General features: G+C 42.0%; 1 protein-coding gene across 1 annotated transcript in view; it reads left to right on the top strand.

Annotated features, from left to right (window-relative positions):
* Positions 1–25,260, top strand: part of PMFBP1 (polyamine modulated factor 1 binding protein 1) — a gene marked incomplete at its 5' end in the record, with an annotated part of 44,028 nt that overhangs the window by 17,610 nt on the left and 1,158 nt on the right. Inside the window, 14 exons of the mRNA XM_080828207.1 lie at positions 5,422–5,592; positions 6,575–6,685; positions 9,763–9,889; positions 9,975–10,132; positions 11,577–11,817; positions 13,705–13,894; positions 14,059–14,212; positions 15,247–15,414; positions 15,683–15,824; positions 20,189–20,349; positions 20,895–21,062; positions 21,393–21,560; positions 22,401–22,504; positions 23,050–23,124. Of these exons, the coding sequence (XP_080684333.1) occupies positions 5,422–5,592; positions 6,575–6,685; positions 9,763–9,889; positions 9,975–10,132; positions 11,577–11,817; positions 13,705–13,894; positions 14,059–14,212; positions 15,247–15,414; positions 15,683–15,824; positions 20,189–20,349; positions 20,895–21,062; positions 21,393–21,560; positions 22,401–22,504; positions 23,050–23,124 (2,138 nt within the window). The remainder of the gene's footprint in view (positions 1–5,421; positions 5,593–6,574; positions 6,686–9,762; positions 9,890–9,974; positions 10,133–11,576; positions 11,818–13,704; positions 13,895–14,058; positions 14,213–15,246; positions 15,415–15,682; positions 15,825–20,188; positions 20,350–20,894; positions 21,063–21,392; positions 21,561–22,400; positions 22,505–23,049; positions 23,125–25,260) is intronic.

The raw sequence follows: 25,260 nt of genomic DNA, 5'->3' as shown, positions 1-25,260 counted from the left end.
GCTTTTTAAATGTGTATCTTGGCAATTTTAGTAACTACCTTGTATTCTATGGTATGACTATACCATCTACTGACCTATTTTGTCTATTACAAACAAGATGTAATGGACATCCTTATTCCTATGGGATAATTTCCTGAAGTGGGATTGCTGGGTCAAGGAATACGCTTATTTTTAATGTCAGAAGATACTTCTAAATTGAATGCCAGAAAGATTCTACCAGTTTACACTTTTACCAAAAATAATTAAGGGAACTTGCTTCCCCACACTCACATGGTATGTTTTTAGTCATTTTAAGTTGTGCTAAACTGATGCATGGGGAAAAAAACAAAAAACACCAAAAAACAAGTTTCCTCGTTACAGTTTTCATTTCCTTTCATTCTGACAGTTGTGGGTTGGGTTCCCCGAGGAAGCAGACTCTGACACAGATTGGCATGCAGTACATTTTTTTAGAGAGAACCCTTGGTATCAACACCTGTGAAAAGAAGGAGAAGGAAGCAGGGAGTAGAGGAAGAAATTGAGCTGTAATGCAGTCCCAACAAAGGCCTCAGCCAATCTTGTGGAAGCTCTGGGGCTGGATGAACATACAAAGGGGTCCCAAATTAGGGAGAAGGGATCTGGCCTTCTTCCTCCATGTAGATCAGTTATGGATGTGATCTGCCCCTAGGGAGAGGCATGACTTGGAGCAGAGCAGTTTTCTTCAACCCAGGCAATCCCCAGAAAGGCCTGAGAGCTGAGGGTTGCCTTGGGAAGCACTCCCAGCAGCTGGGGGAGTAAGTCCTTCATTGCTGAAGGGGACACATCACAGTGCCCACCACACTAACAAAGTATTGAGCACTGTTCATGGGTGTATCAGTCATGTGGATTTCTGCTTGATGAATTACTTGTTTAAATCCTTAACCAGTTTTATATTGGGTATTTAATGTTTTTTGCATTGACTTATAGGAGCGTCTTAATATATTATAGGTAATAAATGCTTTACTTTAACTTTTTATTTTACTTTATTAATGGTATTTGTCATCATACAGAAATTTTTTTAATTTTTATGGAGTTGAGTCTTTCAGTCCTCCTTTATAGATTCTGGGTTTTCTTTCCTTTTTTTTTTTTTTTTAAGACTGATTTGTGTATTTGAGAGAGAAAGAGAGCAGGAGAGGGGCAAAGGGAGAGGGAGATAATTCCAATCAGACTCCCCACCGAGCACGGAGACTGACGGCTGGATCTCATGACCCCAAGATCATGATCCAAGCCAATATCAAGAGTCAGACAGCCAACCGACTGAACCACCAAGGTGCCCTTGGGTTTTATTTCTTGCTTAGGAAGGCCTTCTCTACCCCCCAAGATTACAAAAGTTTACCTAATTTTTTTAGCACTTTTATATTTTTTTATTTCTATGTTTTTATCTTTAGTCCATTTGGAATTGATATGGATGGATGAATAGATTAGATAGTCAGATGATAGATGATAGATAGATAGATAGATAGATAACCTATATATATATATATATATATATATATAGAGAGAGAGAGAGAGAGAGAGAGCTATAGATACACATAATTTTATGTTTACCAAAAGGTGTCTCCAGCTGTCCCACTTCTATTTGTTGAACACTTTCCCCATTGACTTGAATTGCCAACTCAGTATATATGCTGATCCCCATGTACATGTGGTTCTTTCTGAACTCTCTTCTTTTGATCTATTTGCCAGTTTTTGCACCAAGATCACAGTTTTTAGTGACTTTAACTGATATGTTTTGATAGCTCCTTCAAAGTAGGTCCTCCTTCCATGTTCTTGACTTCCAAATATTTCTTGGCCACTTTTGTACATCTTTTCTTGGTGAAATTTAGATTTATGTTCATTTACTTTCAAATTAAATATTAATTTGGGGGAATTCACATATTCTATGGGACATGACATGCTTCTACTTTTATTTAAGTTTTCTTAGGCACCCTGCAATAGGATTTTATACTTTTCTTTATAGATTTCACATATTTCTTGCTAAGTTTACTCCTAGATCTGTTATAGTTGTTACTGATTTTGTGAATGAGATTGTATACATTTAATTTTATTAACTATTTCTGATGTATAGGAAAACTCTTGTTCTATCACCTTATTAAACTCTCTGACCAGATTTTCAGTGGACTGCTTGGTATTTCTAAATTGCTTTCCTTCTCAATATTCATACAACTTATTTTCCATCTTACTGCACTGACCAGGACCCCCCAGAACAATGCTGAATTTTAACATCCTTGCCTTGTTTCTCATTTTAAAGGAAATGGTTCTATTATTTCACTAATAAGTATGTTTGTTCTTGGCTGTTTGTTAACATTCTCTTTCAAGTGGAAGCGTGACTGTCTATATGTAGTTTATTGAGAATTTTTGTCAGGAATTAATGCTCAACTTCATCAGATGTTTTAGCAGCTATCAAGGTTATCATAGAGGTTTTTCCCTTTAATGAAGTGAATTATATTAATAGATTTTCATTTATAGGACAATCTCTATGTTCCTGAAATTAACCTTACTTGATTGTGATATATTATTTTATTTTATTTATTATTTTGCTTTATTTTAATAATAATATATCATTATATTACAATAAACTGTTATACTAAATTGCTTAAAGTTTTATTTTTTGTATCTGTTTTCAGAAATGAGATTAGTTTGCTTACTCAAATCCTTGTGCTCTCATCTCATATTGGTTTCTGGATTATGCTACCCTAAGATAAATGAGTTAGAAGGTTTTTATTTCTCTTTTAATCTCTGAAACTGTTTATGTAACATATAAAGTATGCATTTCTTTAAGATTACAAATAAAACCAATTTTTAATCATTACTTAAGCAATATACTCCAACTCTTCTAAATTCTTGGACTTTTGCTTGTTAATTCTTCCAGAAACAATTTTGAGTAGCTAGGTTTCTCAGTATTTACATGTCTGAAAAAGATCACTTTGTCTTCATTCCTAATTGCTAGTTTGGCTGGGTATATAAACTTTCAGGAACACCTTCCTTTAACTCTTTGAAGTTATTGCTACATTGTCTTGTACCATCCAGTATTAAAGAGGAATTGTTAGATTTTGATGTTTCTCATTTTTGTAAGTTGCCAGTTTTATTTCTTGGAATTCTGGAGGGTTTTAGACTCAAGGTTTCTTAGTTTATTTTTCATTAAGCCTCTCAACATTTAACTGACCCTTTTAATCTGAAGATCGATAATTTCTTCAACCCATGGAATTTTTCTTCTATTACTTTAAAATTAATTTCTATTTTTCATCCTGTGGTATTAAAACATTGGACCTGTAAGGGCACCTGGGTGGTTCAGTTGGTTAAACATCTGCCTTCAGCTCAGGTCATGATACCTGGGGTTGTGGGATTGAGCCCAGCGTTGGGCTCTCTGCTCAGCAGGGAGCCCTCTTCTCCCTCTTCCTCTGCTTACTTGTGCTCTCTCTTCCCTATCTCTATATCAAATAAATAAATTAAATCTTTTAAAAAAAAAAGACATTGGACCTCTAGATATCATTTTCTTGTTCCTCAACTTTTCTGTCATTTTCCATTCTTTTGCCCACTTACACACTAACTTACTTATAAGAATGGAGCACTGGGTGTGGTGCAAAAACAATGAATACTGTTACGCTGAAAATAAAATTAATTAATTAATTAATTAATTTTTTTAAAAGAATATTATTTATGGTCAGTTTTAGATTTCTCTCTGTCCCTTCTACAGCTTGCTCATGGGTAGCTTTCATGCTTAGTGAACATAAACTATTTCTAACTTTGCCTGAAAAAGCCCAATTAAGGAAACAAGTTTAATGGAAAAGATCTACTCTCCAAACTGTAACTCTTTCCTCTTTTCTGGCTATCTAAATCAGTTCATTTCATTGTTGGTGCAGACCCATGTGCATGTAGTAACCCTCATACATGATTTCAGATGACCTAGAAAAAGACATTTTTTAAATTTTTTTATTAACATATAATGTGTTATTAGCCCCAGGGATACAGGTCTGTGAAACGCCAGGTTTACACACTTCACAGCACTCACCATAGCACATACCTTCCCCAATGTCCATAACCCAATCACCCTCTCCCTACCCCCGTCCCCCCAGAAATCCTCAGTTTCTTTTGTGAGATTAAGAGTCTCTCATGGTTTTTCTCCCGAGAAAGACATATTTTTTTTTTGAGAAAGAAATTTTTTTAAACGGTTCTAGGAAAATGGGCATACTCATGCTAATGGGAGTGTCAATTGGTATAATCTCTTGAAGGATAACGGTGTGATATCTACCAAAATTTCAAATATGTCTTAGCAGTCCTACTTCATGAATTTTTTAAAAGATTTTATTTATTTATTTGACAGAGAGAGATCACAAGTAGGCAGAGAGGCAGACAGAGAGAGAGGGGGAAGCAGGCTCCCTGCTGAGCAGAGAGCCCTGTGCAGGGCTCAATTCCAGGACCCTGGGACCACAACCTGAGCTGAAGGCAATGGCTTTAACCCACTGAGCCACCCAGGCACCCCCTACTTCAAGAATTTAATCCAAACATATACCAGAATAAGTACTCAAAGACTTATGTGCAAAAATACTCATTTCAACTTCATTTTAGAAAAAAACTTGGAAACAACTGATATTCCCATCAATAGGAAATTAGATAAACCCACTGAAAAGCAATTTAAAATAGCTAGAAGTACATGTACTAACCTGGATATATTTCTAAGACATCTTTTTCAGTGAAAAAAATCTATTTTTATATTTTAAAAGACCAACATAATATCATCTGTATTCTACAGATTCCTTATTATGTATGTAAGTGTATAAAGTTCTAGAAGTATATGCACAAATTGTCATCTCTGGAGAATACAGCAAGTATGGGATTAAAGGTAGTACAGTCAAAGAGAAATTTAGACTTGCCCACAATGTTACACTGTTTTAGATAGATCATATATATATTACTTGTGCAATTTGATATTAATTTTAAAAGAAAAATCAGATAAATATACAAATAACAATATGGAAAATATCCTAAATAAATTGTCAAGTGCATACATAATGTTAGAATAGCGTTTTAGAAGAGTTTAATTGTAGGGGGAAAAATAGAGGGTTATACACATATGCATATATGCATATACAAAGATGCATAAAATATCTTTGGAAGGATACCCCCCAAAATGGTAACATAGACTGTCACAGAGGAGAGGACTTGAGTCATGGAGGGTCAAGAGGGAGGAAGACTAACTTTACAGTATATTCTCTTATGAACTGTTTGAACTTTTAACCATGCGTATACACTTGTTAATTTTTTCTTCTATTAAGAAAGCTGTGATTCACATATGTGAACATGAACTTTCAGAATGTAGATCTAAGAGATTTTCCATGCACATGGCATTCTGAAGTTAACTCAAATAGTATGAACAAAACCAACTCATTTTTTCCAAATATCCAGGAGACTGAGAATAAGGGTGATCATTCAAAAGTGCGTATATACACATCTTCCTGCATGATTCAAGAGCATCAGGAGACCCTGAAACGACTGTCTGAAGTCTGGCAAAAGGTCTCTGAACAGGATGATCTAATCCAGGAACTACGAAATAAATTAGCCTGCAGCAATGCTTTGGTAAGTGACTTCTAGAATATTTTTCTGAGAGACCAAAAATAAACCCATGAAGAAAGAAAGGAGGGAAAAAGAGTCACCTAAAGTTATTTCTGTCAGCAAGATTGCTCAAATGTCTTATATAGACTTGCCCCTACCTTTTCTTCATCATCTCCATGGTTACATGCCCCCAACCCATACTAAGTTTGAGATTCTAAAGAGGCTTAAAATCTATCACAACAACTTAAGTCCTCATCAATAGAGAAATGGTGGAATAGATTTTTTTTAAAAAAAATGGTTAAAAAAACAGCCATATTGTAGAATGATATGCAGCCAAGAAAAAGGATTCAGCAGACTGTAAGAATTAAATGGGGTTGTGAGCTATTGTTGAGAAAAGGTTGCAAAATCCTATGTATAGATCAATTCTACTTTCATTTTTTAAAGTCTTTGATTATTATATAGAAGTACATACCGTAAATTGCCTATAGTGCTCACCACCCCCTACTAGAAATGAGAGTGGAGAGTAAGTGGAGAGATTTCACTTATTTTTTTGATGCTTGGGTTTTGTTTGAATTATTTTAAACCAAGAACAAAAATTTCATGATTTTTAATTTTTTTAAGTACATACACATCCATGCATTCCATAAAAACTTCCTTCTTTAATTCTTGAATTTTGAATCCCATCCTCTGATAGATTAGATGTCTTTCCATCACAGCTTTTAAAGAACCTTCTGCCTCATAAGCTGGAATACACAGAGGTTCAGGAAGGAGTCCAAAATGTGGCCACTGGCAGACTCAGACAAACCACTGTCTATGCCTTACTGAGACTTGATGTAAGATTGAGAACCTAATTCTTTCTCTGTTGCAACCCCACAGGAAGTTTGTGATGAATTACATAGTATTATAACAAACTTAGGCTGAAAAAAGGAACACCCTGCCAAAATAGTACTAGTAATAATCACATTACATTGATCATTCAGCATAACTAACCTAAACTCATTTGCAGGTTCTAGAGCGTGAAGAGGCTTTGATAAAATTACAAGCGGACTTTGCTTCCTATACAGCCACACACAGACATCCTCCTAGTTCCTCAGAAGATTGTGAAGACATTAAAAAGGTGGGAGAACTTTTGCTTATTTGTGCCTGGGGCGTGTCAAGTTGAGTTGGGTTTGCTTCTGGGTTTTCTTGCTTATTTTTTATTTTTATATCATATGTTTATATTTGTGTGAACTTGATTGGCCCTGCTACAAGCATACTGTATGTAATATATGCCAAGTCCCCGTGAATGTGTCTGGCAGTATTCAGTTTTACAGCCAAATTTTGGAATTGCACCTGCTTCTTAACCCCCTCCCAACAGTATGTCCAAACAAGACACAGACTCTGATTGGTTTGCTAGGTTCAAAAGGACCATCCAGCTTTCTAGTTTCTAATTGGAGTTGAAAAGCACCAAATTTAGGGAAGACTATTTATTCAAATTCAGTCCTTAGAAATCTCGATATTTTGAAAATTCAAAGCTATCTCAAAAGTTGATTCTAATAGTGAATAAGCATCTAAACCATGTAAACAAATAGCAAGATTTGACCAACCAATAGTCAAAACTAGGCTCAGTGCTCGCCTAGGCAAGATCTTTTTTAAAAATTTTTTGTTTTTATTTCAGTTAACTTACAGTGTTACATTAGTTTCAAGTGTACAATATAATGATTCAACAATTCCATAAATCACCTAATGCTCATCATGATAAGTGCACTCCTTTATCTCCATCACCTATTTAACACATCTCTCCACCCACTGTCTCTTTAATAACCTTCAATTTGTTCTCTATAATTAAGATCTGTTTCTTGATTTGTTTCTCTTTTTTTCCCCCCCTTTGCTCATTTGTTTCTTAAATTCCACATATGAGTGAAATCTTATAGTACTTGTCTTTCTCTGACTGATTTATTTATGGGATAATGCTCTTTAACTCTATCCACATCGTTGCAAATGGCAAGATGTCATTCTTTTTTGAGGCTGAATAATATTCCATTTTATATATATATACACACATATACATATATGTATGTGTGTGTGTGTGTATATATATATATATACACATACACATACGTATACATATTTATCACATCTTCTTTACCCATTTGTCAGTTGATGGACCTGTAGGCTGCTTTCATAACTTAGCTATTGTAAATAATGCTGCAATAAACATTGAGGTGCATGTTTCCCTTTGAATTTGTGTTCTTGTATTCTTTGGGTAAATATCCGGTAGTAAGATTGCTGGCTCATAAGGTAGTTCTATGTTTAAGTTTTTGAGGAAACTCCATAGAGTTTTCCACAGTGGCTGCACCAGTTTGCATTTCCTAGGTGAGATCTTATATTAAGTCAGTCATACCTGAACCTGAAGTCCAAGGCAAAGTCAGCCACCTGAGGCCATACTGTGCGCAGGCTTGCTAATCCTGAAATAGCAGCAAAGGGGGGTGTGGCCGAGAGAGTAAACAACACATACAATCTCTTCAAGGGTCCTTTAGTGCAGGGACAGAGACTCCTCTTTCCAGGAATTTCTGATGCAAAAAGTTTGAATGAATGAGGAATCAATATTGAATTTTGGAGTTCCTCCTTGGACATCTGTCAATGTTTATTTTAAAGGTCAGTACCATGTTATTCACATCCTCACCTACAGCAAGATCTCCTAACACTCCTATTTTTTGTCTGAAAAATGTCTTTATTTCTCCCATACTCTTTTATTTTTTGTATAGTGGCTAAAAACACATAGCATTAAATTTGCCATCTTAATCACATTTAAGTGTACATTTCAGTCATGTTGAGTCATATTTCCACTGTTATGCAACAGATCTCTAGAACTTTTCCATCTTGCAAAACTGAAACTCTATATTGACCAAACACTAATGCCTCTTTACCACTCCTTTTTTTAAAATGATGCAGACTTCCCCAAGAAACAGCATACAGTTTTCCCTGCCATTTTATGTGCCCTATCCAGTGCTTTCGTGAAACCTGGATATTCTATTAAGAATGGAACTATCCAGGTCACAGTTAATGCCAGAACTCAGCTGGCCTGGCATAGAGTGAGACTTTGAGCCCCTGTAGTGCCCACACCTGGGTCATATGGAGACTGCCCTGTATTTCTCCAGCTTCCCCCACCCCGTCTTCATGCTGCAATCCTCCCTTATTGACAACTCTGAATTCACATAACTATCCCTTGATGCCCAGATGACTGACTGCCCCTCCTCAGTCACATGTTCTACCTTCTCTTAGTTATAGCCCATTCCCCTCACCTTCAGAGTAGAAGCCAAAGTCCTTTCGCAAGGACTACAAGGCCCCCAAGATGTGATCACCCACTAACCTCTCACCTCATGTCCCCTACTCTTTCCATCACTCACCCCTCTAACCACATGCCCCCCCGCCATGTTCTCTCTCTAGAGTTTGGCCACTGGCTAGCTCCCCCGCCTTCACATACCTACAGATACTACAACACTATGACATGGCTCAGTCCCTCACCTCCGGTAAGCCCCTGCTCAGAGGCACCTTCTCAGTGGGGCCAAACTCTCCATTCTGTTTCTAAACGCAACCTTCTCCCCCCATACACCTCTATTCTCCTTTTGCTGTTCTGTTTCTTCTATAGCACATAGAAACTGTTAACATTTTCTACAGGTGACTACTTATGCTCTTTATCTGTCTCACCCCACTATGAAGTCAGTTCCATGGGGTCAAACATTTGTTTCTGTGTTTCTTATTCTACGGCCCCCAGCACCTAGGACAGTGCCTGGCACATAATAGGTGTTCCATCAATGTCAGTTGTTGTAGGGCAGAAGGAATGGTGGCTTTTGTACACATTCTGCATGAGGGTGATAAGTCTGATGTATCCTTTTTTAAATTAATTTAATTTGTTTAATTGAGATACAATTGACATACCCTAAAATTCCCTATGTAAAGTATACAATTCATTGGTTTTAAAACAGTCACAAGGTTGGGCGACCATCCCCACTGATTCCAGAATATTTTCACTACTCCAAAAAGAAACCCTGTATGCATGAGCAGTCATTCCCCCCCTCCCTCCCTCAACCCCTGGCACCTACTTCTCCCCTCTCTGTCTCTCTGGATTTGCCAAATCTGGACAGGTGGCATTTTAGAAAGCATTCTTGCCCCATGTGCTCATCCTGCCCTGGTTCTGTCTTACCTGCCCAGATACTGAAGCACTTGCAGGAGCAGAAAGACAGCCAGTGCCTACACGTGGAGGAGTATCAGAACCTAGTGAAAGACTTGCGCATGGAGCTAGAGGCTGTGTCAGAGCAGAAGAAAAACATCATGAAGGGTAAACCCGGAGTGGGTGGGGTAGCAGGGAGAGGCAGAAGGAAGCTGGAGCCCTCCTTTGAGCACTCTGTCCCTTCCCGCCATAGACATGATGAAGCTGGAGCTGGACTTGCACGGGCTGCGGGAGGAGACATCTGCCCATATGGAGAGGAAGGATAAGGAGGTGTCCATCCTGCAAAGGCGGCTGCAGGAGCTACAGATGCAGTTCACAGAGACCCAGAAGCTGGGCTTGAAGAAAGACAAGGTAAGGCAAAAGGAGCTCTCTGGTTAGAACTGCCAACAGGACAGGCGTGAGGCCAAACCTGGTCCAGGGCGGGTCCTGGAGCTCTGCACCCAGTGGGATTGCCTGGGGGAACATCAACACATGAGCAATGAGACTGCAGGTACTTTAGGCCCAGAGGCAGTTCTGAGCACTTCTTTGGGACTTCTCATAGCACATAATAAATAAATAAAATACCATTATCCAGGGACCTTCATAGAGATGTTGACTCTACAAGAGGTTCTTTCCCAGCCTGCAAGGTAGAGAGTTTGGGACACACTTGCATTGTTCTTTTATGCTTTTGTTTATGCTTGATCGTGGAAAGAAATGCTTTAAATATTGTGTAGTTCTTATTAAGAACTTCAAGTGAATTTCAATGTATAAAATTACAAATACCTCATGAATATGCATAGAGGCAGTTTGAAAATATTAATGGCACTATGCCCTAGAAGATCTGTAGTTCTCAGCATAAGTCAGCGTCCTGGAAAAGCCTAGGAATAGAAGTAAGGACAGAAATGTCGTAAAACCAATGCAAGCTTATACAGTCAGCACAGTTCCAACTCTACACTTTTATCAGAGATAGCAGAAATCATCCAACTGCTTGACTGGCTGGTCATTCAGGCTCCCTATTTGAAAGTTCAGAGGGGATCCATTAGTCAAAATGGAAGTATCTGGAGAGATGACCACATGCAGCCAGGAGTCTGGGTAAACAATTCTGAGTCATTCATATATTCATTCAACCCGTATTTTTGAGCTCCTGTGATGTGCCAAGCACCACTCTAGGCATTAAGAATATAATAACACATGCAACATCCTTATTCCTCTGGAGCTTACATTCTAGCACAGAAAGACAGACGATAAACAAATCACAAAACTAATATATAATGTAATGCCAGGTACTGATAAGTTCCTGTTTCACACAGGGTGGTCAGGGAAGGCCTCTGTGATAGGGTGACATTTTGGCAGAGATTTGAATGAAGTGAGGGAGCCACCCAGGCAGAGGTCTTCGGGAAAAATACTCCAAGCAGAGGGAGTAGCACGGGCGAGAGTCCTCAGGTGGGAGTCTGCTTAGAATATTCTAGGAGACAAGCTCAAACCAAGAGAGTTAGGGGTGGCTGGAGGGGAGGTCAAACGAGACCATGAGCATCCCAGGAGGTTGCTGGAAGGATAGTGGCCTTTTTCCAAATACATGGAGCCAGCAGAGGGCTTTGAGGAGAGGCAGAACAAGATCGAACTTGGGCTTTCAGAGGGCCCCCTCCGACTGCTGCATTGGGAATGGACTGGCTTAAGGCAGGAAGCAGAGGTTGGAGATTGTGTGATATCCAGGCCAGAGAAGATGGTGGCTGGAGAGGGCTCAAGATAATCTGTACCCGGCTTTCATGGGTAGCTGCTCAGGCCTCTATCAGCGGTCACCCTTTGCTTTCCTCAGCTCCTCCAAGAGAAAGATGAAATGCTGCATGAGCTCGAGAAAGAACTGTCACAGGTTCAGAACAGCCTCATGAAAAAGGAGATGGAGTTGGAGAAGCAGCAACGAATGACAGCAGAACTTGAAAGCACCATCCAGGAGGTGAAGCAGGATAAGTCCAGGGCAGAGTGCGGGGCCCTGCGAGCTGAGATCCAGAAGCTGAAGGACAATCTCGAAGACGCCCAACAGCAACAGAAGCTGGCAGGTGAGGCCCCCAGCAGACGGTGTCCCCACCACACTTCAACCCTCCCTCGGGGCCAGGGCAGTTCCCCCTCTTTCTCTGAATGGCCACTTCCTGCTCCTTTCCCCACTCCTCACTGCAGACCTTGTCATGATCTCATGGCACATCTCACAGGGATCACAGTGCCCTCCCGAGCTCCTTCACTCGCCCTTAACTGGGAAGGTGAACTGCTGACCACTCACGCCTGCTGTTTTCCCAGCAGCGTCTGCTGAAGTTCACCTTTCGCCATCACAGGGAGGACAGGGCTCGGTACTTTGCTTCTGTGCTCTGCATTCCTCCCCAACTTCTCCAGGACCTCCATCACACAATTTATTCTTCCCTCCCTTTAGACACCTTCTCTCCCCTTTATTGCCTCCCAACACATTCTCTCCTGCGTAGCCTGCGCTACGGATCATGTCCTTGCTGCTCTGCTGAAACCGCTTTCTCAGAGGTCATTAATGACTTCTTTCCCTGGGCATGGACTTGCCCTTGGGGGGATGAAAACAATCAGAAATTAGGTACTGGTGATGGTTGCACATCTTTGTGAGTATTGCAGAAACCACTGACCTGTATGCTTTAAAGTGTTAAATGTTGTGTTATGTGAGTGACATATCAATTTTGTGGGGGAAAGGTCCATAGCGTGGCCTCCTTCCCCACCCTCCTGTAACTGTGTGTGTCTGTGTGTGCTCTTGGCCTCCCTCACTCAACAGTTGTTTCCCATTTTTGGAGATCAAACAGGTCCCTTCTTCTTTCACAAATCTCATTATTCCCTCCTCCTCTGACAGTAGTCATCCATCCCTTAAACTCTGCCTTCCCCCTTCTAGTCTCATTCTTGGGACAACTCCAAAACCTAGAGCCCCAACCCTTACTTGGCACCTGTGGTCACTCTTGTCCCTAGAGAGTAGCTCCACCTGGGCAATCCACCTTCCCCTCTAACCCAGCATTCCCCAAACTGAACTTTCTCTTCCCTGCTTAGAAAAGAAATTCCTCCTCCTTATTCCAAGGTATATCATTATTTCTGTATTGACACCATCTTTCGTCCAGCATCCCAGGCTGAAAAATGGAGACAAAGGTGATGTTTAAACAGAAACAATAATAGAAACTTTAGGAAGTCCTTCTCCTTTTAATACATTTCAATTTTCCTAAAATAATCTTTTTGCCAGGTCTCTGCTCAAGAACCCCCTAAATTAACTCTAAACATTTCTCTCTGGCTTTCAAAATCCTCCAAAGCCCACTCCTGTCCATGCATTCCCTCAGCAGTCTTCCAGCACTCCTTCCCACTTTCCTTCCCAGTCAAACCAATCTCTTCCCATCCTCTTCCCACTTGCCTCCCCCATTCCATTCCTGTGCATTTGCTCTAATGTTTCCCCCATCTGGAGTTCCCTTCCTCCTCCTCATTCTCGGGCCCAGCAGCATCTCTGTTCTTCCGTAAGTCCATCCCCAACTGTTCTCACCCACACTGATCTTGTTTCACAGGAGTTCACGGTGAGTGCACACTTCACATGACTGGGTTTTCTAGGTCATGTGGGCTGGTTATGTCTCCCTCACGAGGCTCTAAACTCCATTAGGGTCAGGATTTGTCCTTAACGACAGGATGAGTCACATAAGAGATACTGAGCAATTTATATTGATTTGTTTAACTTTAGTCCAGAAGCCGTCTATGGCTGGGGGATAGCTGAAGACAGATGACTTAACAGAGCTCCTTGGGAGTGATAATGAGATGGAGAGAAACAAGGACAGGTTGTAAATTGAAGTAGGTCACAAATTGAAGGAACAGTCTTTTTAACTGGTCTTATCTGAGAGTCAGATCTTCACACATGCATATCCCTTCTCCCACGCACATGTGCCTGGCTTGTCTGCTGGGTTCTGTAGCTCAGCAAGCCTCCCAGTACAAAGAAGAGACCCTTCTGGCAAAGAGTAACCTGGAGGATGCGCAGAGGAAACTGCAAAGCTACCTTTTCCTGGAGAAGCAGAAGACAGAGACCATCCAGGAGCTGCAGAGAGAACTTCAGAAGCTGCAGAAGGATTCCTTGATGGCTGGAGAGGAACTCGCCCCCAACAGGTACCACTGTCTCACCTCCAGGGAGAGGCTCTGTCTCTGGCGAGCCGGTCTGGACACAGCAGCAGCTGCCTGGGACTGAGAGAGCCAGCCCCGGCGCAGCCGACTCACAATCGGCTAACGCAGACCCTGGAGTCTGTCTTCCTCTTGTCGCTATTTTGCTTTAGGATGCGGATAGAGGAGCTGACATTGGAACTCTCTGAGACCCAGAAGAAGCTTGAAAATTCAGAAAAGGAAAAGAGGCAGTTTCAGAAGACGACGACTGAGCAGGAAATGAAGCTGAATGAACTGCTAGACCATCTAAAACTCCTTCAACACCAGGTATAACGGGCAAGTCGGCTGCCAGCCCAAGCATCTGCTCTGCTTGAGATTAAATATATTGGTTTTTACTGGGGAAGATGCTACCACCAATCCATTCAAACTAATTTTCCAGCATTTGTGTTAGAAGGCTAAGCCAGCCTATTAGCTCTAGTTCCCACGACCCACAATAAGCATTCTCAAGGGCTAAGCTTAAAAACAGTCAGAGGACAATGTTCAGTTTTTTTAATAGGATTCAAAACTATCCTTGTCAGTCATTTTAAAGTCCTCAATCTCTGAATTATTCTTTTTGTGCTTTTCTAAGAGTTTTTAAACTTTATTCAGAGAGGTTTTTTTTAATTGTGTTATGTTAGTCACCATACAGTACATCATTAGTTTTTGATGCACTGTTCCAAGATTCATTGTTTGCATACAACACCCAGTGCTCCACGCAATACATGTCCTCCTTACTACCCATCACCGGGCTCACCCATCCCCCCACCCCCATCCCCTCTAAAACTCTCAGTTTGATTCTTGGAGTCCACAGTCTCTCATGGTTCATCTCCCCCTCCAATTTTCCCCCATTCCCTTTACCTTTCCTTCTCCTAATGTCCTCCATGTTATTCCTTTTTATGTGGAAAGATTTGGTAAGTGGGAGAGAAGGTTGATGCTGTGGGAACTGGATCTATATATAAAATAAGTTGGTTTATCTAATTGAACAAAAAAAAATATTGCTGGACATCTGAGGAAACTTTTTTATTATCTATGCTAAATAACCAAGCGGTTGCCCTCAGATTTATCTCAGCCATTCTCTTTGTCTGGGGAGGGGTGGGTTGTTTTGTTTTTTCAAAAATATACAGCCTAAGACTGTCTTTCAGGCCAGCGTTTTTAAACAAAACAAAAAAAAAAGGCAGGATTTTTTTATTTATTTGAGAGAGCAAGCAGGGAGCCTGATGCAAGACTCCAGCCCAGGACTCCAGGATCCATGAGCCAAAGGCAGATGCTTAACCAACTGAGCCACCCAGGCGCCCTCTTTCAGGCTAGTCTTTATTTCTCAGCACAGGGAGCAAGCCTCTGCCAAAACCAGTCTAACAGAGGAGCTTCAGGAGGTGACAAGATTACTGGAGGAGAAACGGGAGCAGCTGAAAAAGAGCAAAGAACAGGAGAAGTTGCTGGAGCAAGAGCTTGAGACATTCCGACAGGAGGAAAAAAGGAAAGAGAAAATGGTGAGAAGGAGAGTCCAGGAGGAGCTGGGTTCGTGAATCCAGGGCAAGACTTGAGCCCCACTGAGTCTGGCAGGATACAGAGGCCGTGGGTGCTCAAACCTCAGAAGAGAAGGGAGGGAAGGTAAGAAAGGCAAGGTAGAAGGAGAGAGAAGGCCAAGACACCACAGGCTGCAGAATGGAGCTGTGGGCGTGGGAAGGAGGAGCAGGCTGCTCTGGGAGTCTGAGGTAACACCTCTTTTCTGGGTTTTGTTCTCTAATGGGGGAGCAGACAAAGGAAAATTTGCGGATGTTGGAGGAGGAAAATGAGAATGTCAAAGCACAGTTAATGCAATGTTCTGCGCAACTGGAATCCTCTCTGAGCAAACAAAACGCCTCCCAGCAAGTCATCCAAGAGCTAAACAATGAGGTGAGTTGACAGAAACCCTGAGGGCGTGCAAACGTGAACCCTGTGACCCTTGACCTGAAATCAGCACTGACATCTCCTCCACTACGGAAATGCTGCTAAATGCTCAGTCCACCTGTATCCTGTGGCTCATTAGCCCCACTTCTCTCCTTGAAGTGGGGGTAACCCTTCCGCACCCACTTACTCAGCCAAAGAAATGTTTCTTCCACATGTGGAAGGTCTTATTTGATATCTGCTGGAGCTCCCAAACTATCTGGGATTTGGCAGCGATATTCCACAGCAACATTTCAGACCAGAGTTCAGTGAGTCCATTGTTGGGGGCAATTTGCTAGGGAACGCTGCCAAAAATAGTGCCAAAGCACAGAAAAGGCATAGAAAGGGAGACAGCTATTTGTCATTACACAAATAAAAATGACAGAAAAGCATAAATGGCATCTGACATATACAAGGCACCATGCTTGAAGTCAGTCATCATTTATTGACGGTCTACTTATGCCCTTCACATGCCTTCCATCTGCTTGACTCCCAAAAACATAGACATTACCCTGATCCTCATTTTGCAGAGGAAAGAAAGGCTGGGGCTCAAGGTAACTGATTAATAAGCGATGAGAGGGACCGGCATTTGAACCTGGATCATCTAGCTCGAACACCTAACCTCTTTCCCCTTTATCATGAATGGCAACACTTTCCCTAACTGCATAGATTTCATCTTTCTGCAGGAAACAAATACAGCATCTTGATAGGTGGTCTCTGTGTTACAAATGAAAGCAGCTCTGATTCCTTTATAATTTAAGAAGAAATAGTATGGACTATGCAAAGTATAAGAACAGCACTGCCAATGGGACTTTCTGTGATGATGGAGAAGTTCTATATGAGAGCTTTCTAATATATGGCATCTACTAGCCATATGTGCCTGTTGACTGCTTGGAATATGGCTTTGTATGACGAAGGAACTGAGTTTTCAATTTTAATATTAACTAATTTTAGTTTTATTTAAAGGTAAATAGCCTCATGTGGCTAGTGTCTACCATATTAGATAGCATAGAAACTGACATTTCTGGAGTTTTGTCCTCTAGAGATATAAATCTCTCCTTTGCTGTGGTCCAGAGCTGAGGTCTGAGTCACTGAGAACCCCCCCCAAGGAACCTCCCTGAATATAAGGGATATTACCTCAGTGTTTAATATGGGCATATTATCATGTTTGCCAAAAGGAAGATAGCTGTGTAAAGGTGGAAGGAAGAGCACTCATTTCAGAATTCCTCTGATGGAAATCAGGAGACTGCAGGGGTTTTTTGGTGTGTATAAGCATGTTCAACTTTTTAAAAGCATACCTCAAATATAGTAGATGTATTATCAGTTGAAACAGTTTATTGGAAAGAGGCTTAGTTTTGCATTCTAAAATGCATTTTCTTTTATCAATATTCCATATCTCAATTTTTAAAGTTACCAACTGAAGACAATAGATCTTGAGATTTTTTTTTTTCATCTCTTTGATTCTAGGACATTTTTCCACTACATTTTATAATTAATTACTATTAATAAGAAAGCTAATTTATTTTACATATTTATTCTGTATTTGGACTTCTTATTGAATTCACTTCTAAGCAGTAATAGTTTCTCAGTTACTTCTCATGGATCTTCTAAGTAGATGATTATATCTCATTTGCAAGCAACAACAGTTCTCTAAGTCTTTGTAATTTTTTTTTTTTTTTTTGCCTTATTGCATTGCACAGTACCTACAGTTTGGTATTCAACAGTAGCATCCTTTTCTTGCTTTAGTATTACTGGAATCCATCTGTTTTGGTGTGGTGTTCTTTGTAATATGGTGAATAAAATTAATTAATTGATCCTAATTTTGGCCCATCCTTACATTCCTAGTATGAGTCCTGACAGTGAGTCATGTATTACTCTTTTAAAACAGTACTTGGAACGTTCTAGGAAGTAAAATAAGGTCTGTATGACTGGAGTGCAGTAATCAAGGAGGATATGGGCATAGGATGAGAATAGAAGATAGGTAGGGGTAGACATTGTGGCCTCTGTTAAGCAATTTGGGGTTTTATTCTAAGAGCAATGAAAAGACATTGATGATATTTCCTTAAAGGCACTGGAGAGGTGATTTGAGCTAAGTTTTCAAAACATAATTCTGACTAATGTGTGGAAATATATTGCAGAGAGGGGTAGGTATAGAAGTGAGGGATCTGGTTAGGATGTTATTGCCATTCAAGCTAGCATGGCATCAGTGAAGACAGAAGTTAGCAAATTCATGATGTGTTTTGGCAATGGAATTGACCAGACTAATGATGGACTGAATGTGAGAGGAAGCAAGGAATCAAAGATGACTTAGTGAAACTCACCTATAAAACCATCTGGGCCTAATGCTTTTGACAAGGGAGAGAGTACATCTTTATAAGAACTTTTATTAAAACCCCTTGATTGTATAATTTACAAATATCTGTATATTATAGATTTTTAATATCTTTCTCCAAGCTAAACCACTGATGTTAGAGAAGTTTAAAATAAAGCCTCCAAACTCCAATGGACTTTTTGTTCATAAGAGCCTTCCCAACTTACCTCTTTTCTCCTTAAAAAAAATACTGCTCCTTTCTTCCCCAGATTTCCCTATGATTTTTTTTTTAATTTATTTATTTGACGGACAGAGATCACAACTAGGCAGAGAGGCAGACAGAGAGAGAGGGGGAAGCAGGCTCCCCGCCGAGCAGAGAGCCCGATGTGGGGCTCGATCCCAGGACCCTAGGATCATGACCTGAGCCGAAGGCAGAGGCTTTAACCCACTGAGCCACCCAGGTGCCCCAGATTTCCCTATGATTTTGCCACCGCTTCTTTGTCCCAGATTATAGTCCACTTTCACTCCCAAATAAACCCATCTTTTGCTGGAAATTGTTAAAAATAAAAATAAATAAATAATACAAAAAATAAATGATATATTTTTATTACATATAAATAAATAACACAAAATCAAATAATTAATTAAGCTTCTGTTTTAGCTTTTAACATCCCTGTGATTTATGTCACCACCTTTCTTTATGTTATCCCACCTCTGTGATGACAGTTCCTGATTTGGCTACCAATTATCAAGAGCTTAGAGTGAATTGCAATTTCTTCAGTGATTCCTCTGGTTTATTGGGCAGACCCAGGTGACTCTATGTTTTCTGAAGTTCCCAAAAAAGATGCATTTCTTTTTCCAGAAGACCAAATTATTTTATCTTTAGGAATGGTTTCCTTCCTGGCACATGTAAATATAGAGTCAAAAGTATAATCTAACACTTCTCATCTCACCATTTCCTAGAGTTGAAGATATTCAAAATTCCGTGTAAAAAAAAATAAATTTCAAGCCTGGAGCAGTTACTGAAGAAAACCCAAATTAGTGTGTTTCTGTGTAGATGGCCACATAGAGGATGTGGGTGTATTAAAATACCAAAGAACAGATAAAATACCAAAGAACAGAAGTTGGAAGTAGATCTCTGCCTCGTACTTAAAAGTATTTAAAAACATGTTCTGTTACTTAGCATGTTCATGACCAAACTCACAGCTATATAGTAATTTTTACCTTACTAAGCCCTTTTTACCTATATAACTTCATTTGATCATCACTAAAATTCTATGAAACAGTTGAAAGTAACTGGTTTGCAGAAAGGGAAACTGAAGTCCAGAGAGATTAAATAAATGACAGAACCACAGCCTCTAACTCCGGATCTCAATTCCTTTTAACTATAGCATGAATACTCTTTACTAAGTTTAAGACACCGACTTCAGTTTTTAAACATGTTTTATCAGAACTACAAGTTCAGTGCATCCCTAATTCCAAACATTGCCATACAAAATATTTCATTCAGTCAAAAACAATTATTTAGTATTTACTGAGCACATATTATATAACATGCCCTGAGCTATAGGCAGTGGAGATACAGCAGTGAAGGAAGCACATACAGTCCTGTTTTCATGGTGCATCAAGTATAGTGGACTAGGTCAGGAACTAAGGAAGGTATAAAATGTACAAATGAAATATTATTTCATGGTTCCTGACCTAGAACTGAATTCCAGATCCTTATTAAAGGCTACAGATTCTGTGAAAGGGATTATTCATGTACTTAATACATCAAAGCCCAGTACTTCCAGTACTCCTTCCCCTTCTAACTTAGAAGGGGAAGTGTGGGGAGAGGCATATTGAAGAGCCTGGAAAGGCAGCTGTTCTTTTTATAACAGTGAGGGAAGGGTGGGGGCCTTATCACAGACTGCTCTGCATGTTAGTGCAGAGAGAAGAGAGCCTTGCTCTTGTCCATTTCCTGTAGACACAGAGCATTCCTCTGTAGGCATGACCCTTGATAGTGATGTTCTCCCTCCTAAAGCTAGTCCTTCAGAAGGACGCCCTAGAGAGTCTGCAGGTCCAGCTGGAGAAGGCTGTGCACAAGGAGAAGCAATACCTGCAGACCATGGTCACTAAGGAAGCCTATGAGGAACTGTCCCGAAAGTCAGTCGCGTGCCAGGATGACTTGACACAAACTCTCGAGAAGGTAAGCCACACCCTCTCTTCTCCAGGGCTGTTTGGGGCAAAGAAATGTCCATAGCATGGAAAGTGCAAGAGTCAATTCCCCGCACAACTGGCTGTCACCAGGACCTCTGCAAACTCTTGCCTGAGCTAAGATGTCCTTCCGGGGAAGGCCTGACTCCTTGTAGTGAGGCTTCTTGTGGGGGGAGAAAGGGAACACAAGGAACGAGGCCAAATCTAACAACTCTTTCTGCCCACAGGTGACCCAGGGGCAAAGTTTTCCCAAAACCTAGGTTTTCTGGGCAATTTGTGCCCCACCCAGGGCTGATCGTGCCCAGCTGATCAGTTCAGAGAAATGGAAAAAGAGGACATGGGGTAGGGGAATGAGGGTGTAGCAAATCAACCACTGTCCCTTCCCACCCCTCTCTGGGACACTAGGCAAGTGACCAGGTGTCTGTGTTACCCTGAACAAAGGATGGGGATGGACTGGAACCCTTCTCCATTCAGCACTCAATAGAATGGGCCAAAGAACTGTGACAGCCATTCTTATCCCCTTTGTCTTTATGGAAGCTCAATCATACGACCTCAGAGACCAAGAGCCTGCACCGAAGCTTGGCACAGGCCCAAGAGAGGAAAGCTCAGCTGGAAGATGAAATCCTTGCTTACGAGGAGAGGATGAAAAAGCTCAACATGGAATTAAAAAAACTGCAGGGCTTCCAACAGCAGAGTGAGCTAGAGGTGAGAAGCAGCCAGGACCTTAGGCTGTCTTCCTGTTCCAGGTCCCCAGAGTTTCTCTCCTCTTGCCCCGAAAGTCCTTAGTGCAGAGCCATTCCCTTTGAAGGGTTCCCTCCACTTGCCGCTCAGGGAGCTTCAGGCAAAGGCCATAACAGTCGGAGCAGGGGCGCCCTCTGCTGGTACTGGAAGTAAAGTGTCCCCCCCCCCCAACCCCCGCCAAGGAGTCTCCCAAAGTCAAGAAAGCCACTCTCCTGCCTTGTCACAGAGGCTCTGGGCTCAGGGCGGCCAGCTGGCCAGCCGGGGTCTCCCTCCTCACTTTGTGCCCCTGAGCAGGTTCAAGCCTTCGACAAGAAGCTGGAGGAGATGAGCAACCAAGTGTTGCAGTGGCAGAAGCAGCACCAGAGTGACCTCAAGATGCTGGCCGCTAAAGAAGAGCAGCTCCGGGCCTTCCAGGAGGAAATGGCCGCCCTGAAAGAGAACCTCCTGGCAGATGAGAAGGAGGTGGGCACTCCTCAGCTTCTGGCCACTTCCTCCCAGACCTTCCCAGCCCATCCACGACCACCTGGATACTAGACCAACCTTGGTGGGGGTGGGAGGGCCTAAGAGCAAGGAAATGATACCTCCAGCCCACTCTATTCAGTACGAGGTAGGGTCTGGGTGCTCTAAGGCCCACGGCAGTTGTCTCAACCCAGCTGTCTTCCTGTGCCTTCACTGATAGAGATAGTGAGCAGAACAAAGGCCCATTCCAGAGAAGAGTGCCCTCCCCCTGTCAGGTATACCAGCTGTCCCTGACTGAGATAACCCCCAGGGCAGTCCTCCTCCAGAACCCATCCTGACATTTTCACTTACTCTGCAGTAGAATCTGCTAAGAGATCTTTGAGCATGCCTTATGCCCCTGTCCCGGAGCAGTGAAGTTCATGGCGGGTGGCCACAGGATATCTTGGTTTAGCCACAAGGCCTTTGCTTGCATTAGAAAAAAAAAAAGGCATCCATTCCTCAAGATATTTTTTCTTCCATATGTTAAAAAATTGGCTTAACATTGCTTTTTTAAAAGCAAGATGTTTTAATGCCTTTGCCCAAAAATCATTATTGTAAGTATACACATCTACTCTGTCTCTACTACAAACAAAGCCCTGCTCAGTGATGTCACCTTTGTACGCAGGCACTATTGGAGCTGAGAGCCTGCTGTGGCAGGTCCAACTCTGGCCTAGGGGTTGGACAGCAGAACCAGTGTTTCTTCTTCCAGGAAGAGAGAAGAGACCTGATTTGGGAGTAGGGAGGTGACGGGCCTGTGCTTCCCACCCCACCCCCTAACCATCTCATTTTCTTCTTGTACCAAAGCCCTCTAGTGTGCCCCAGCGGTCTGTGACTAAAGATACCTATAGGCTACGCCGAGAGAATGATCAGATTATGTCCAACATGGAGCAATGGGCAAAAGAGCAGAAGTAAGTAAGGAATTAAAAAGAAAGGCAGGGTTCCAAGCCTTGGGCTGAGCTGAGAAACTGCACATATGCCAAAGAATAGTGTCACATTCACACACACACACACACACACACACACACACACACACATGCTGCCTTCTAGGGAAATGAATTCAGTGGTAGCCCACATCCAACAGCGGGGAGTAAGATGGAGGGGCCTCAACTTTTCAGGCAGAATTGGGAAGACCTGCTGACTTAGAAACAGAGCAGCTCCATGATAAAGAGGATGCTTTGCTGCAGGTCAAATTTCCTCTTCCCAACCAGGAATCTGGCTTCCCTGCCTAGATCCCTTGAACCCTCCTAAGATCACGGTGATTTTGCCTAGTAATTGAGAATGGAAGGTTCCCTCAACTGCCAGGTGCTAGCGAGGCTCTAGCACTGGGAGTGGGTGATGAGCTGGGGTCTGGGTCTCAGCAGACGCCTTGCTGAGAACACCAGCCTCCCAGCCAGCCAGCTTGTGCTCTTCCTCATGGGGGTCTGGGAAATTTCTTTTATGGATTTTATTACAGGATCGCCAATGAGAAACTAGGAAACAAGCTCCGTGAGCAGGTCAAATATATTGCCAAGCTGACTGGTGAAAAGGAGTAAGTCATCCCACACCACCCAGGCTGCTGCTTGGGCCCTAAGGAGAAGGGTCAGCCACAAGCCAGGGCTGGCTTTATCATTAGATACATGCATCTGACCTCAGGAAAGGGCTGGTACTATGGAAAGATTCTGGATCATGAATCTGCATTTATGTGACTATGGGCACATCACTTCACCTCTTTGGGTCTTCCCTCGTCAACAATATGGAAAGGGGTTACTAATCTCTATGCCCCTTCCCGCTGTCACCTGCTGTGATTCTCAGAGGACAAAAATGCTAAGAAGGAAACAGGAACTTAAAGGTGGGGTAGAGGCTAAGGTGCTGTAACAAAGAGACCTCCAAGGGAAAGAACATAGAACACAGAAGAACCATCCCTAGGAGGTGAACAGTCCAGGTTGGTGGGGTTCCTCTGTCCCACATGGTCATTTGGGGGAGTCTCTTCTACTTGTTGTAAAGTTAAGTTTCTTCTACTTGTTGCTCCACCTTCTCCTGTGGCTATGCTTCATCCTTATGGTCAAAGATGGCTAATCAGACTGTAGTGTGGGAGGAGTGTTGGAAGTTTGAGGACAGAGAGGAAAGTATGGATGTCTAAAATCAAGATTTCAGGGATAGTATAGTCACAGATTATGACAAGCTTTAGGGCGGTGGCTCCCAACCCTCTGTCAGGGAACACTTAGAAAATAACCACATTTGTTTGGCACAGTGGAAGAATTTGGGATGAGTTGTTTGAGACAAGTTGACCGACCAGTGGCTGCCCCAAGAGCTGAGGGTGTCCACATCCCAGCACACCTGGAACCCACTCATCAGCCTCAGGTGGAAAGCTCTGTTCTGAGCTGTGACCATAGGATGGTGGCAGAATTTAAGGAGAGGACAGATCATTGGAATACAGAAGTCGAGGAACTGAGAGGCTTGGATAGAATGTACAGGATGTTGAAGGCATGGGGAATGCTGACAGGAGTGGACCAGAGAGAGTGTCAGAGAGCCAGGGAATGAGGGCGTGGTGAGGACCCCACCTCCAGACCCGGTGGCATATGGAGTGCGGCAGTGACATGAGGGGCTCCAGGGGTATCTCCAACACTGGCCAGGTTTATAGAGGGCAAGAGGGCAAAGCCCAGGCCCAGAGAAGTTCAGAATGAATTCTTTGATTTCCCTCTAGAATAGACCATGAAATTTTTCACTTGGACAAAAGCATTTTCTGAAAGGGATTAGCTAAAAAAGAAATTGTAAAAAATCTGAAGGTAACAGAGCATTTTAGAAAAACAGAACTTTTTCTTATAGTATGCCAAGTTCGAGGAAGTTCTGTTTCACAAAGAACTCATTCCTGAGTTTGAACCTATTTGAAGAAAAGCCATCTTTTAATAATAATAATGACACAAGTAATATTTATCTGTTACATGTGCGAGGCACTGTTCTAAGTGCTTTATATGTATTAATTTATTTAATCTTTATAAGAACTCATGAGTTCAGTACCATTAAAATCCCCATTTATGGATGAAGAAAGAGAGGAACCCAGAGGCTAAATAACTTGCCCTTGGCCTCATGAATAGTAAATGGCAGAGCCAGAATTCCAACTTGGGGTGTCTGGTTCCAGAGCCCATGGTCACCCACTGCCCTCGACATTGGTTTGGAGAAATATGACCAGTTCTGGAGCCCCAGGAGATATGCTAAGTTCTTTCACCTCGCCTACATCAAACTGCCACCATTTCTTCATCCATAAGATGGGGACAAGTTACTTCCCCAAGCTCTCAACAGAGCTGGGATTCCCTGGGCTCTTAACCTTCCAGCAAAGGGAGGGGAAAGAACTTGGCTTTGGCATCAGAACTGGATGAGAGTGTTTCCCCGGCACAGCCGGGATAGCCCAGGCACATGGGATTTTTCATGACAGCCTTCCAGCTCTTCAAATCAAATTTCTATCATTTGTCAAACTGGAGCTTTATATGAAGCACAGAAGGCAGATCAGACTCAACTGTCCCCATCTGACAGATATGAAAACCAGCCCTGAGCTGACATGATGCAGTGTCTCAGAAGTACTGGTTTTGGGTCCACCCTGACCCTGGGCCTGGGCTTCTTCCAGGAGATACACATAGACCTTCATTTCTATGGAACATGAGAGCACCAGCTCTGAAAGGACTTGCAT

This window comes from Martes martes, assembly GCF_963455335.1.
Source record: "Martes martes genome assembly, chromosome: 17".
In the NCBI taxonomy this organism is placed as follows: domain Eukaryota; kingdom Metazoa; phylum Chordata; class Mammalia; order Carnivora; family Mustelidae; genus Martes; species Martes martes.
This window is presented reverse-complemented; position numbering and strand designations above follow the sequence as displayed.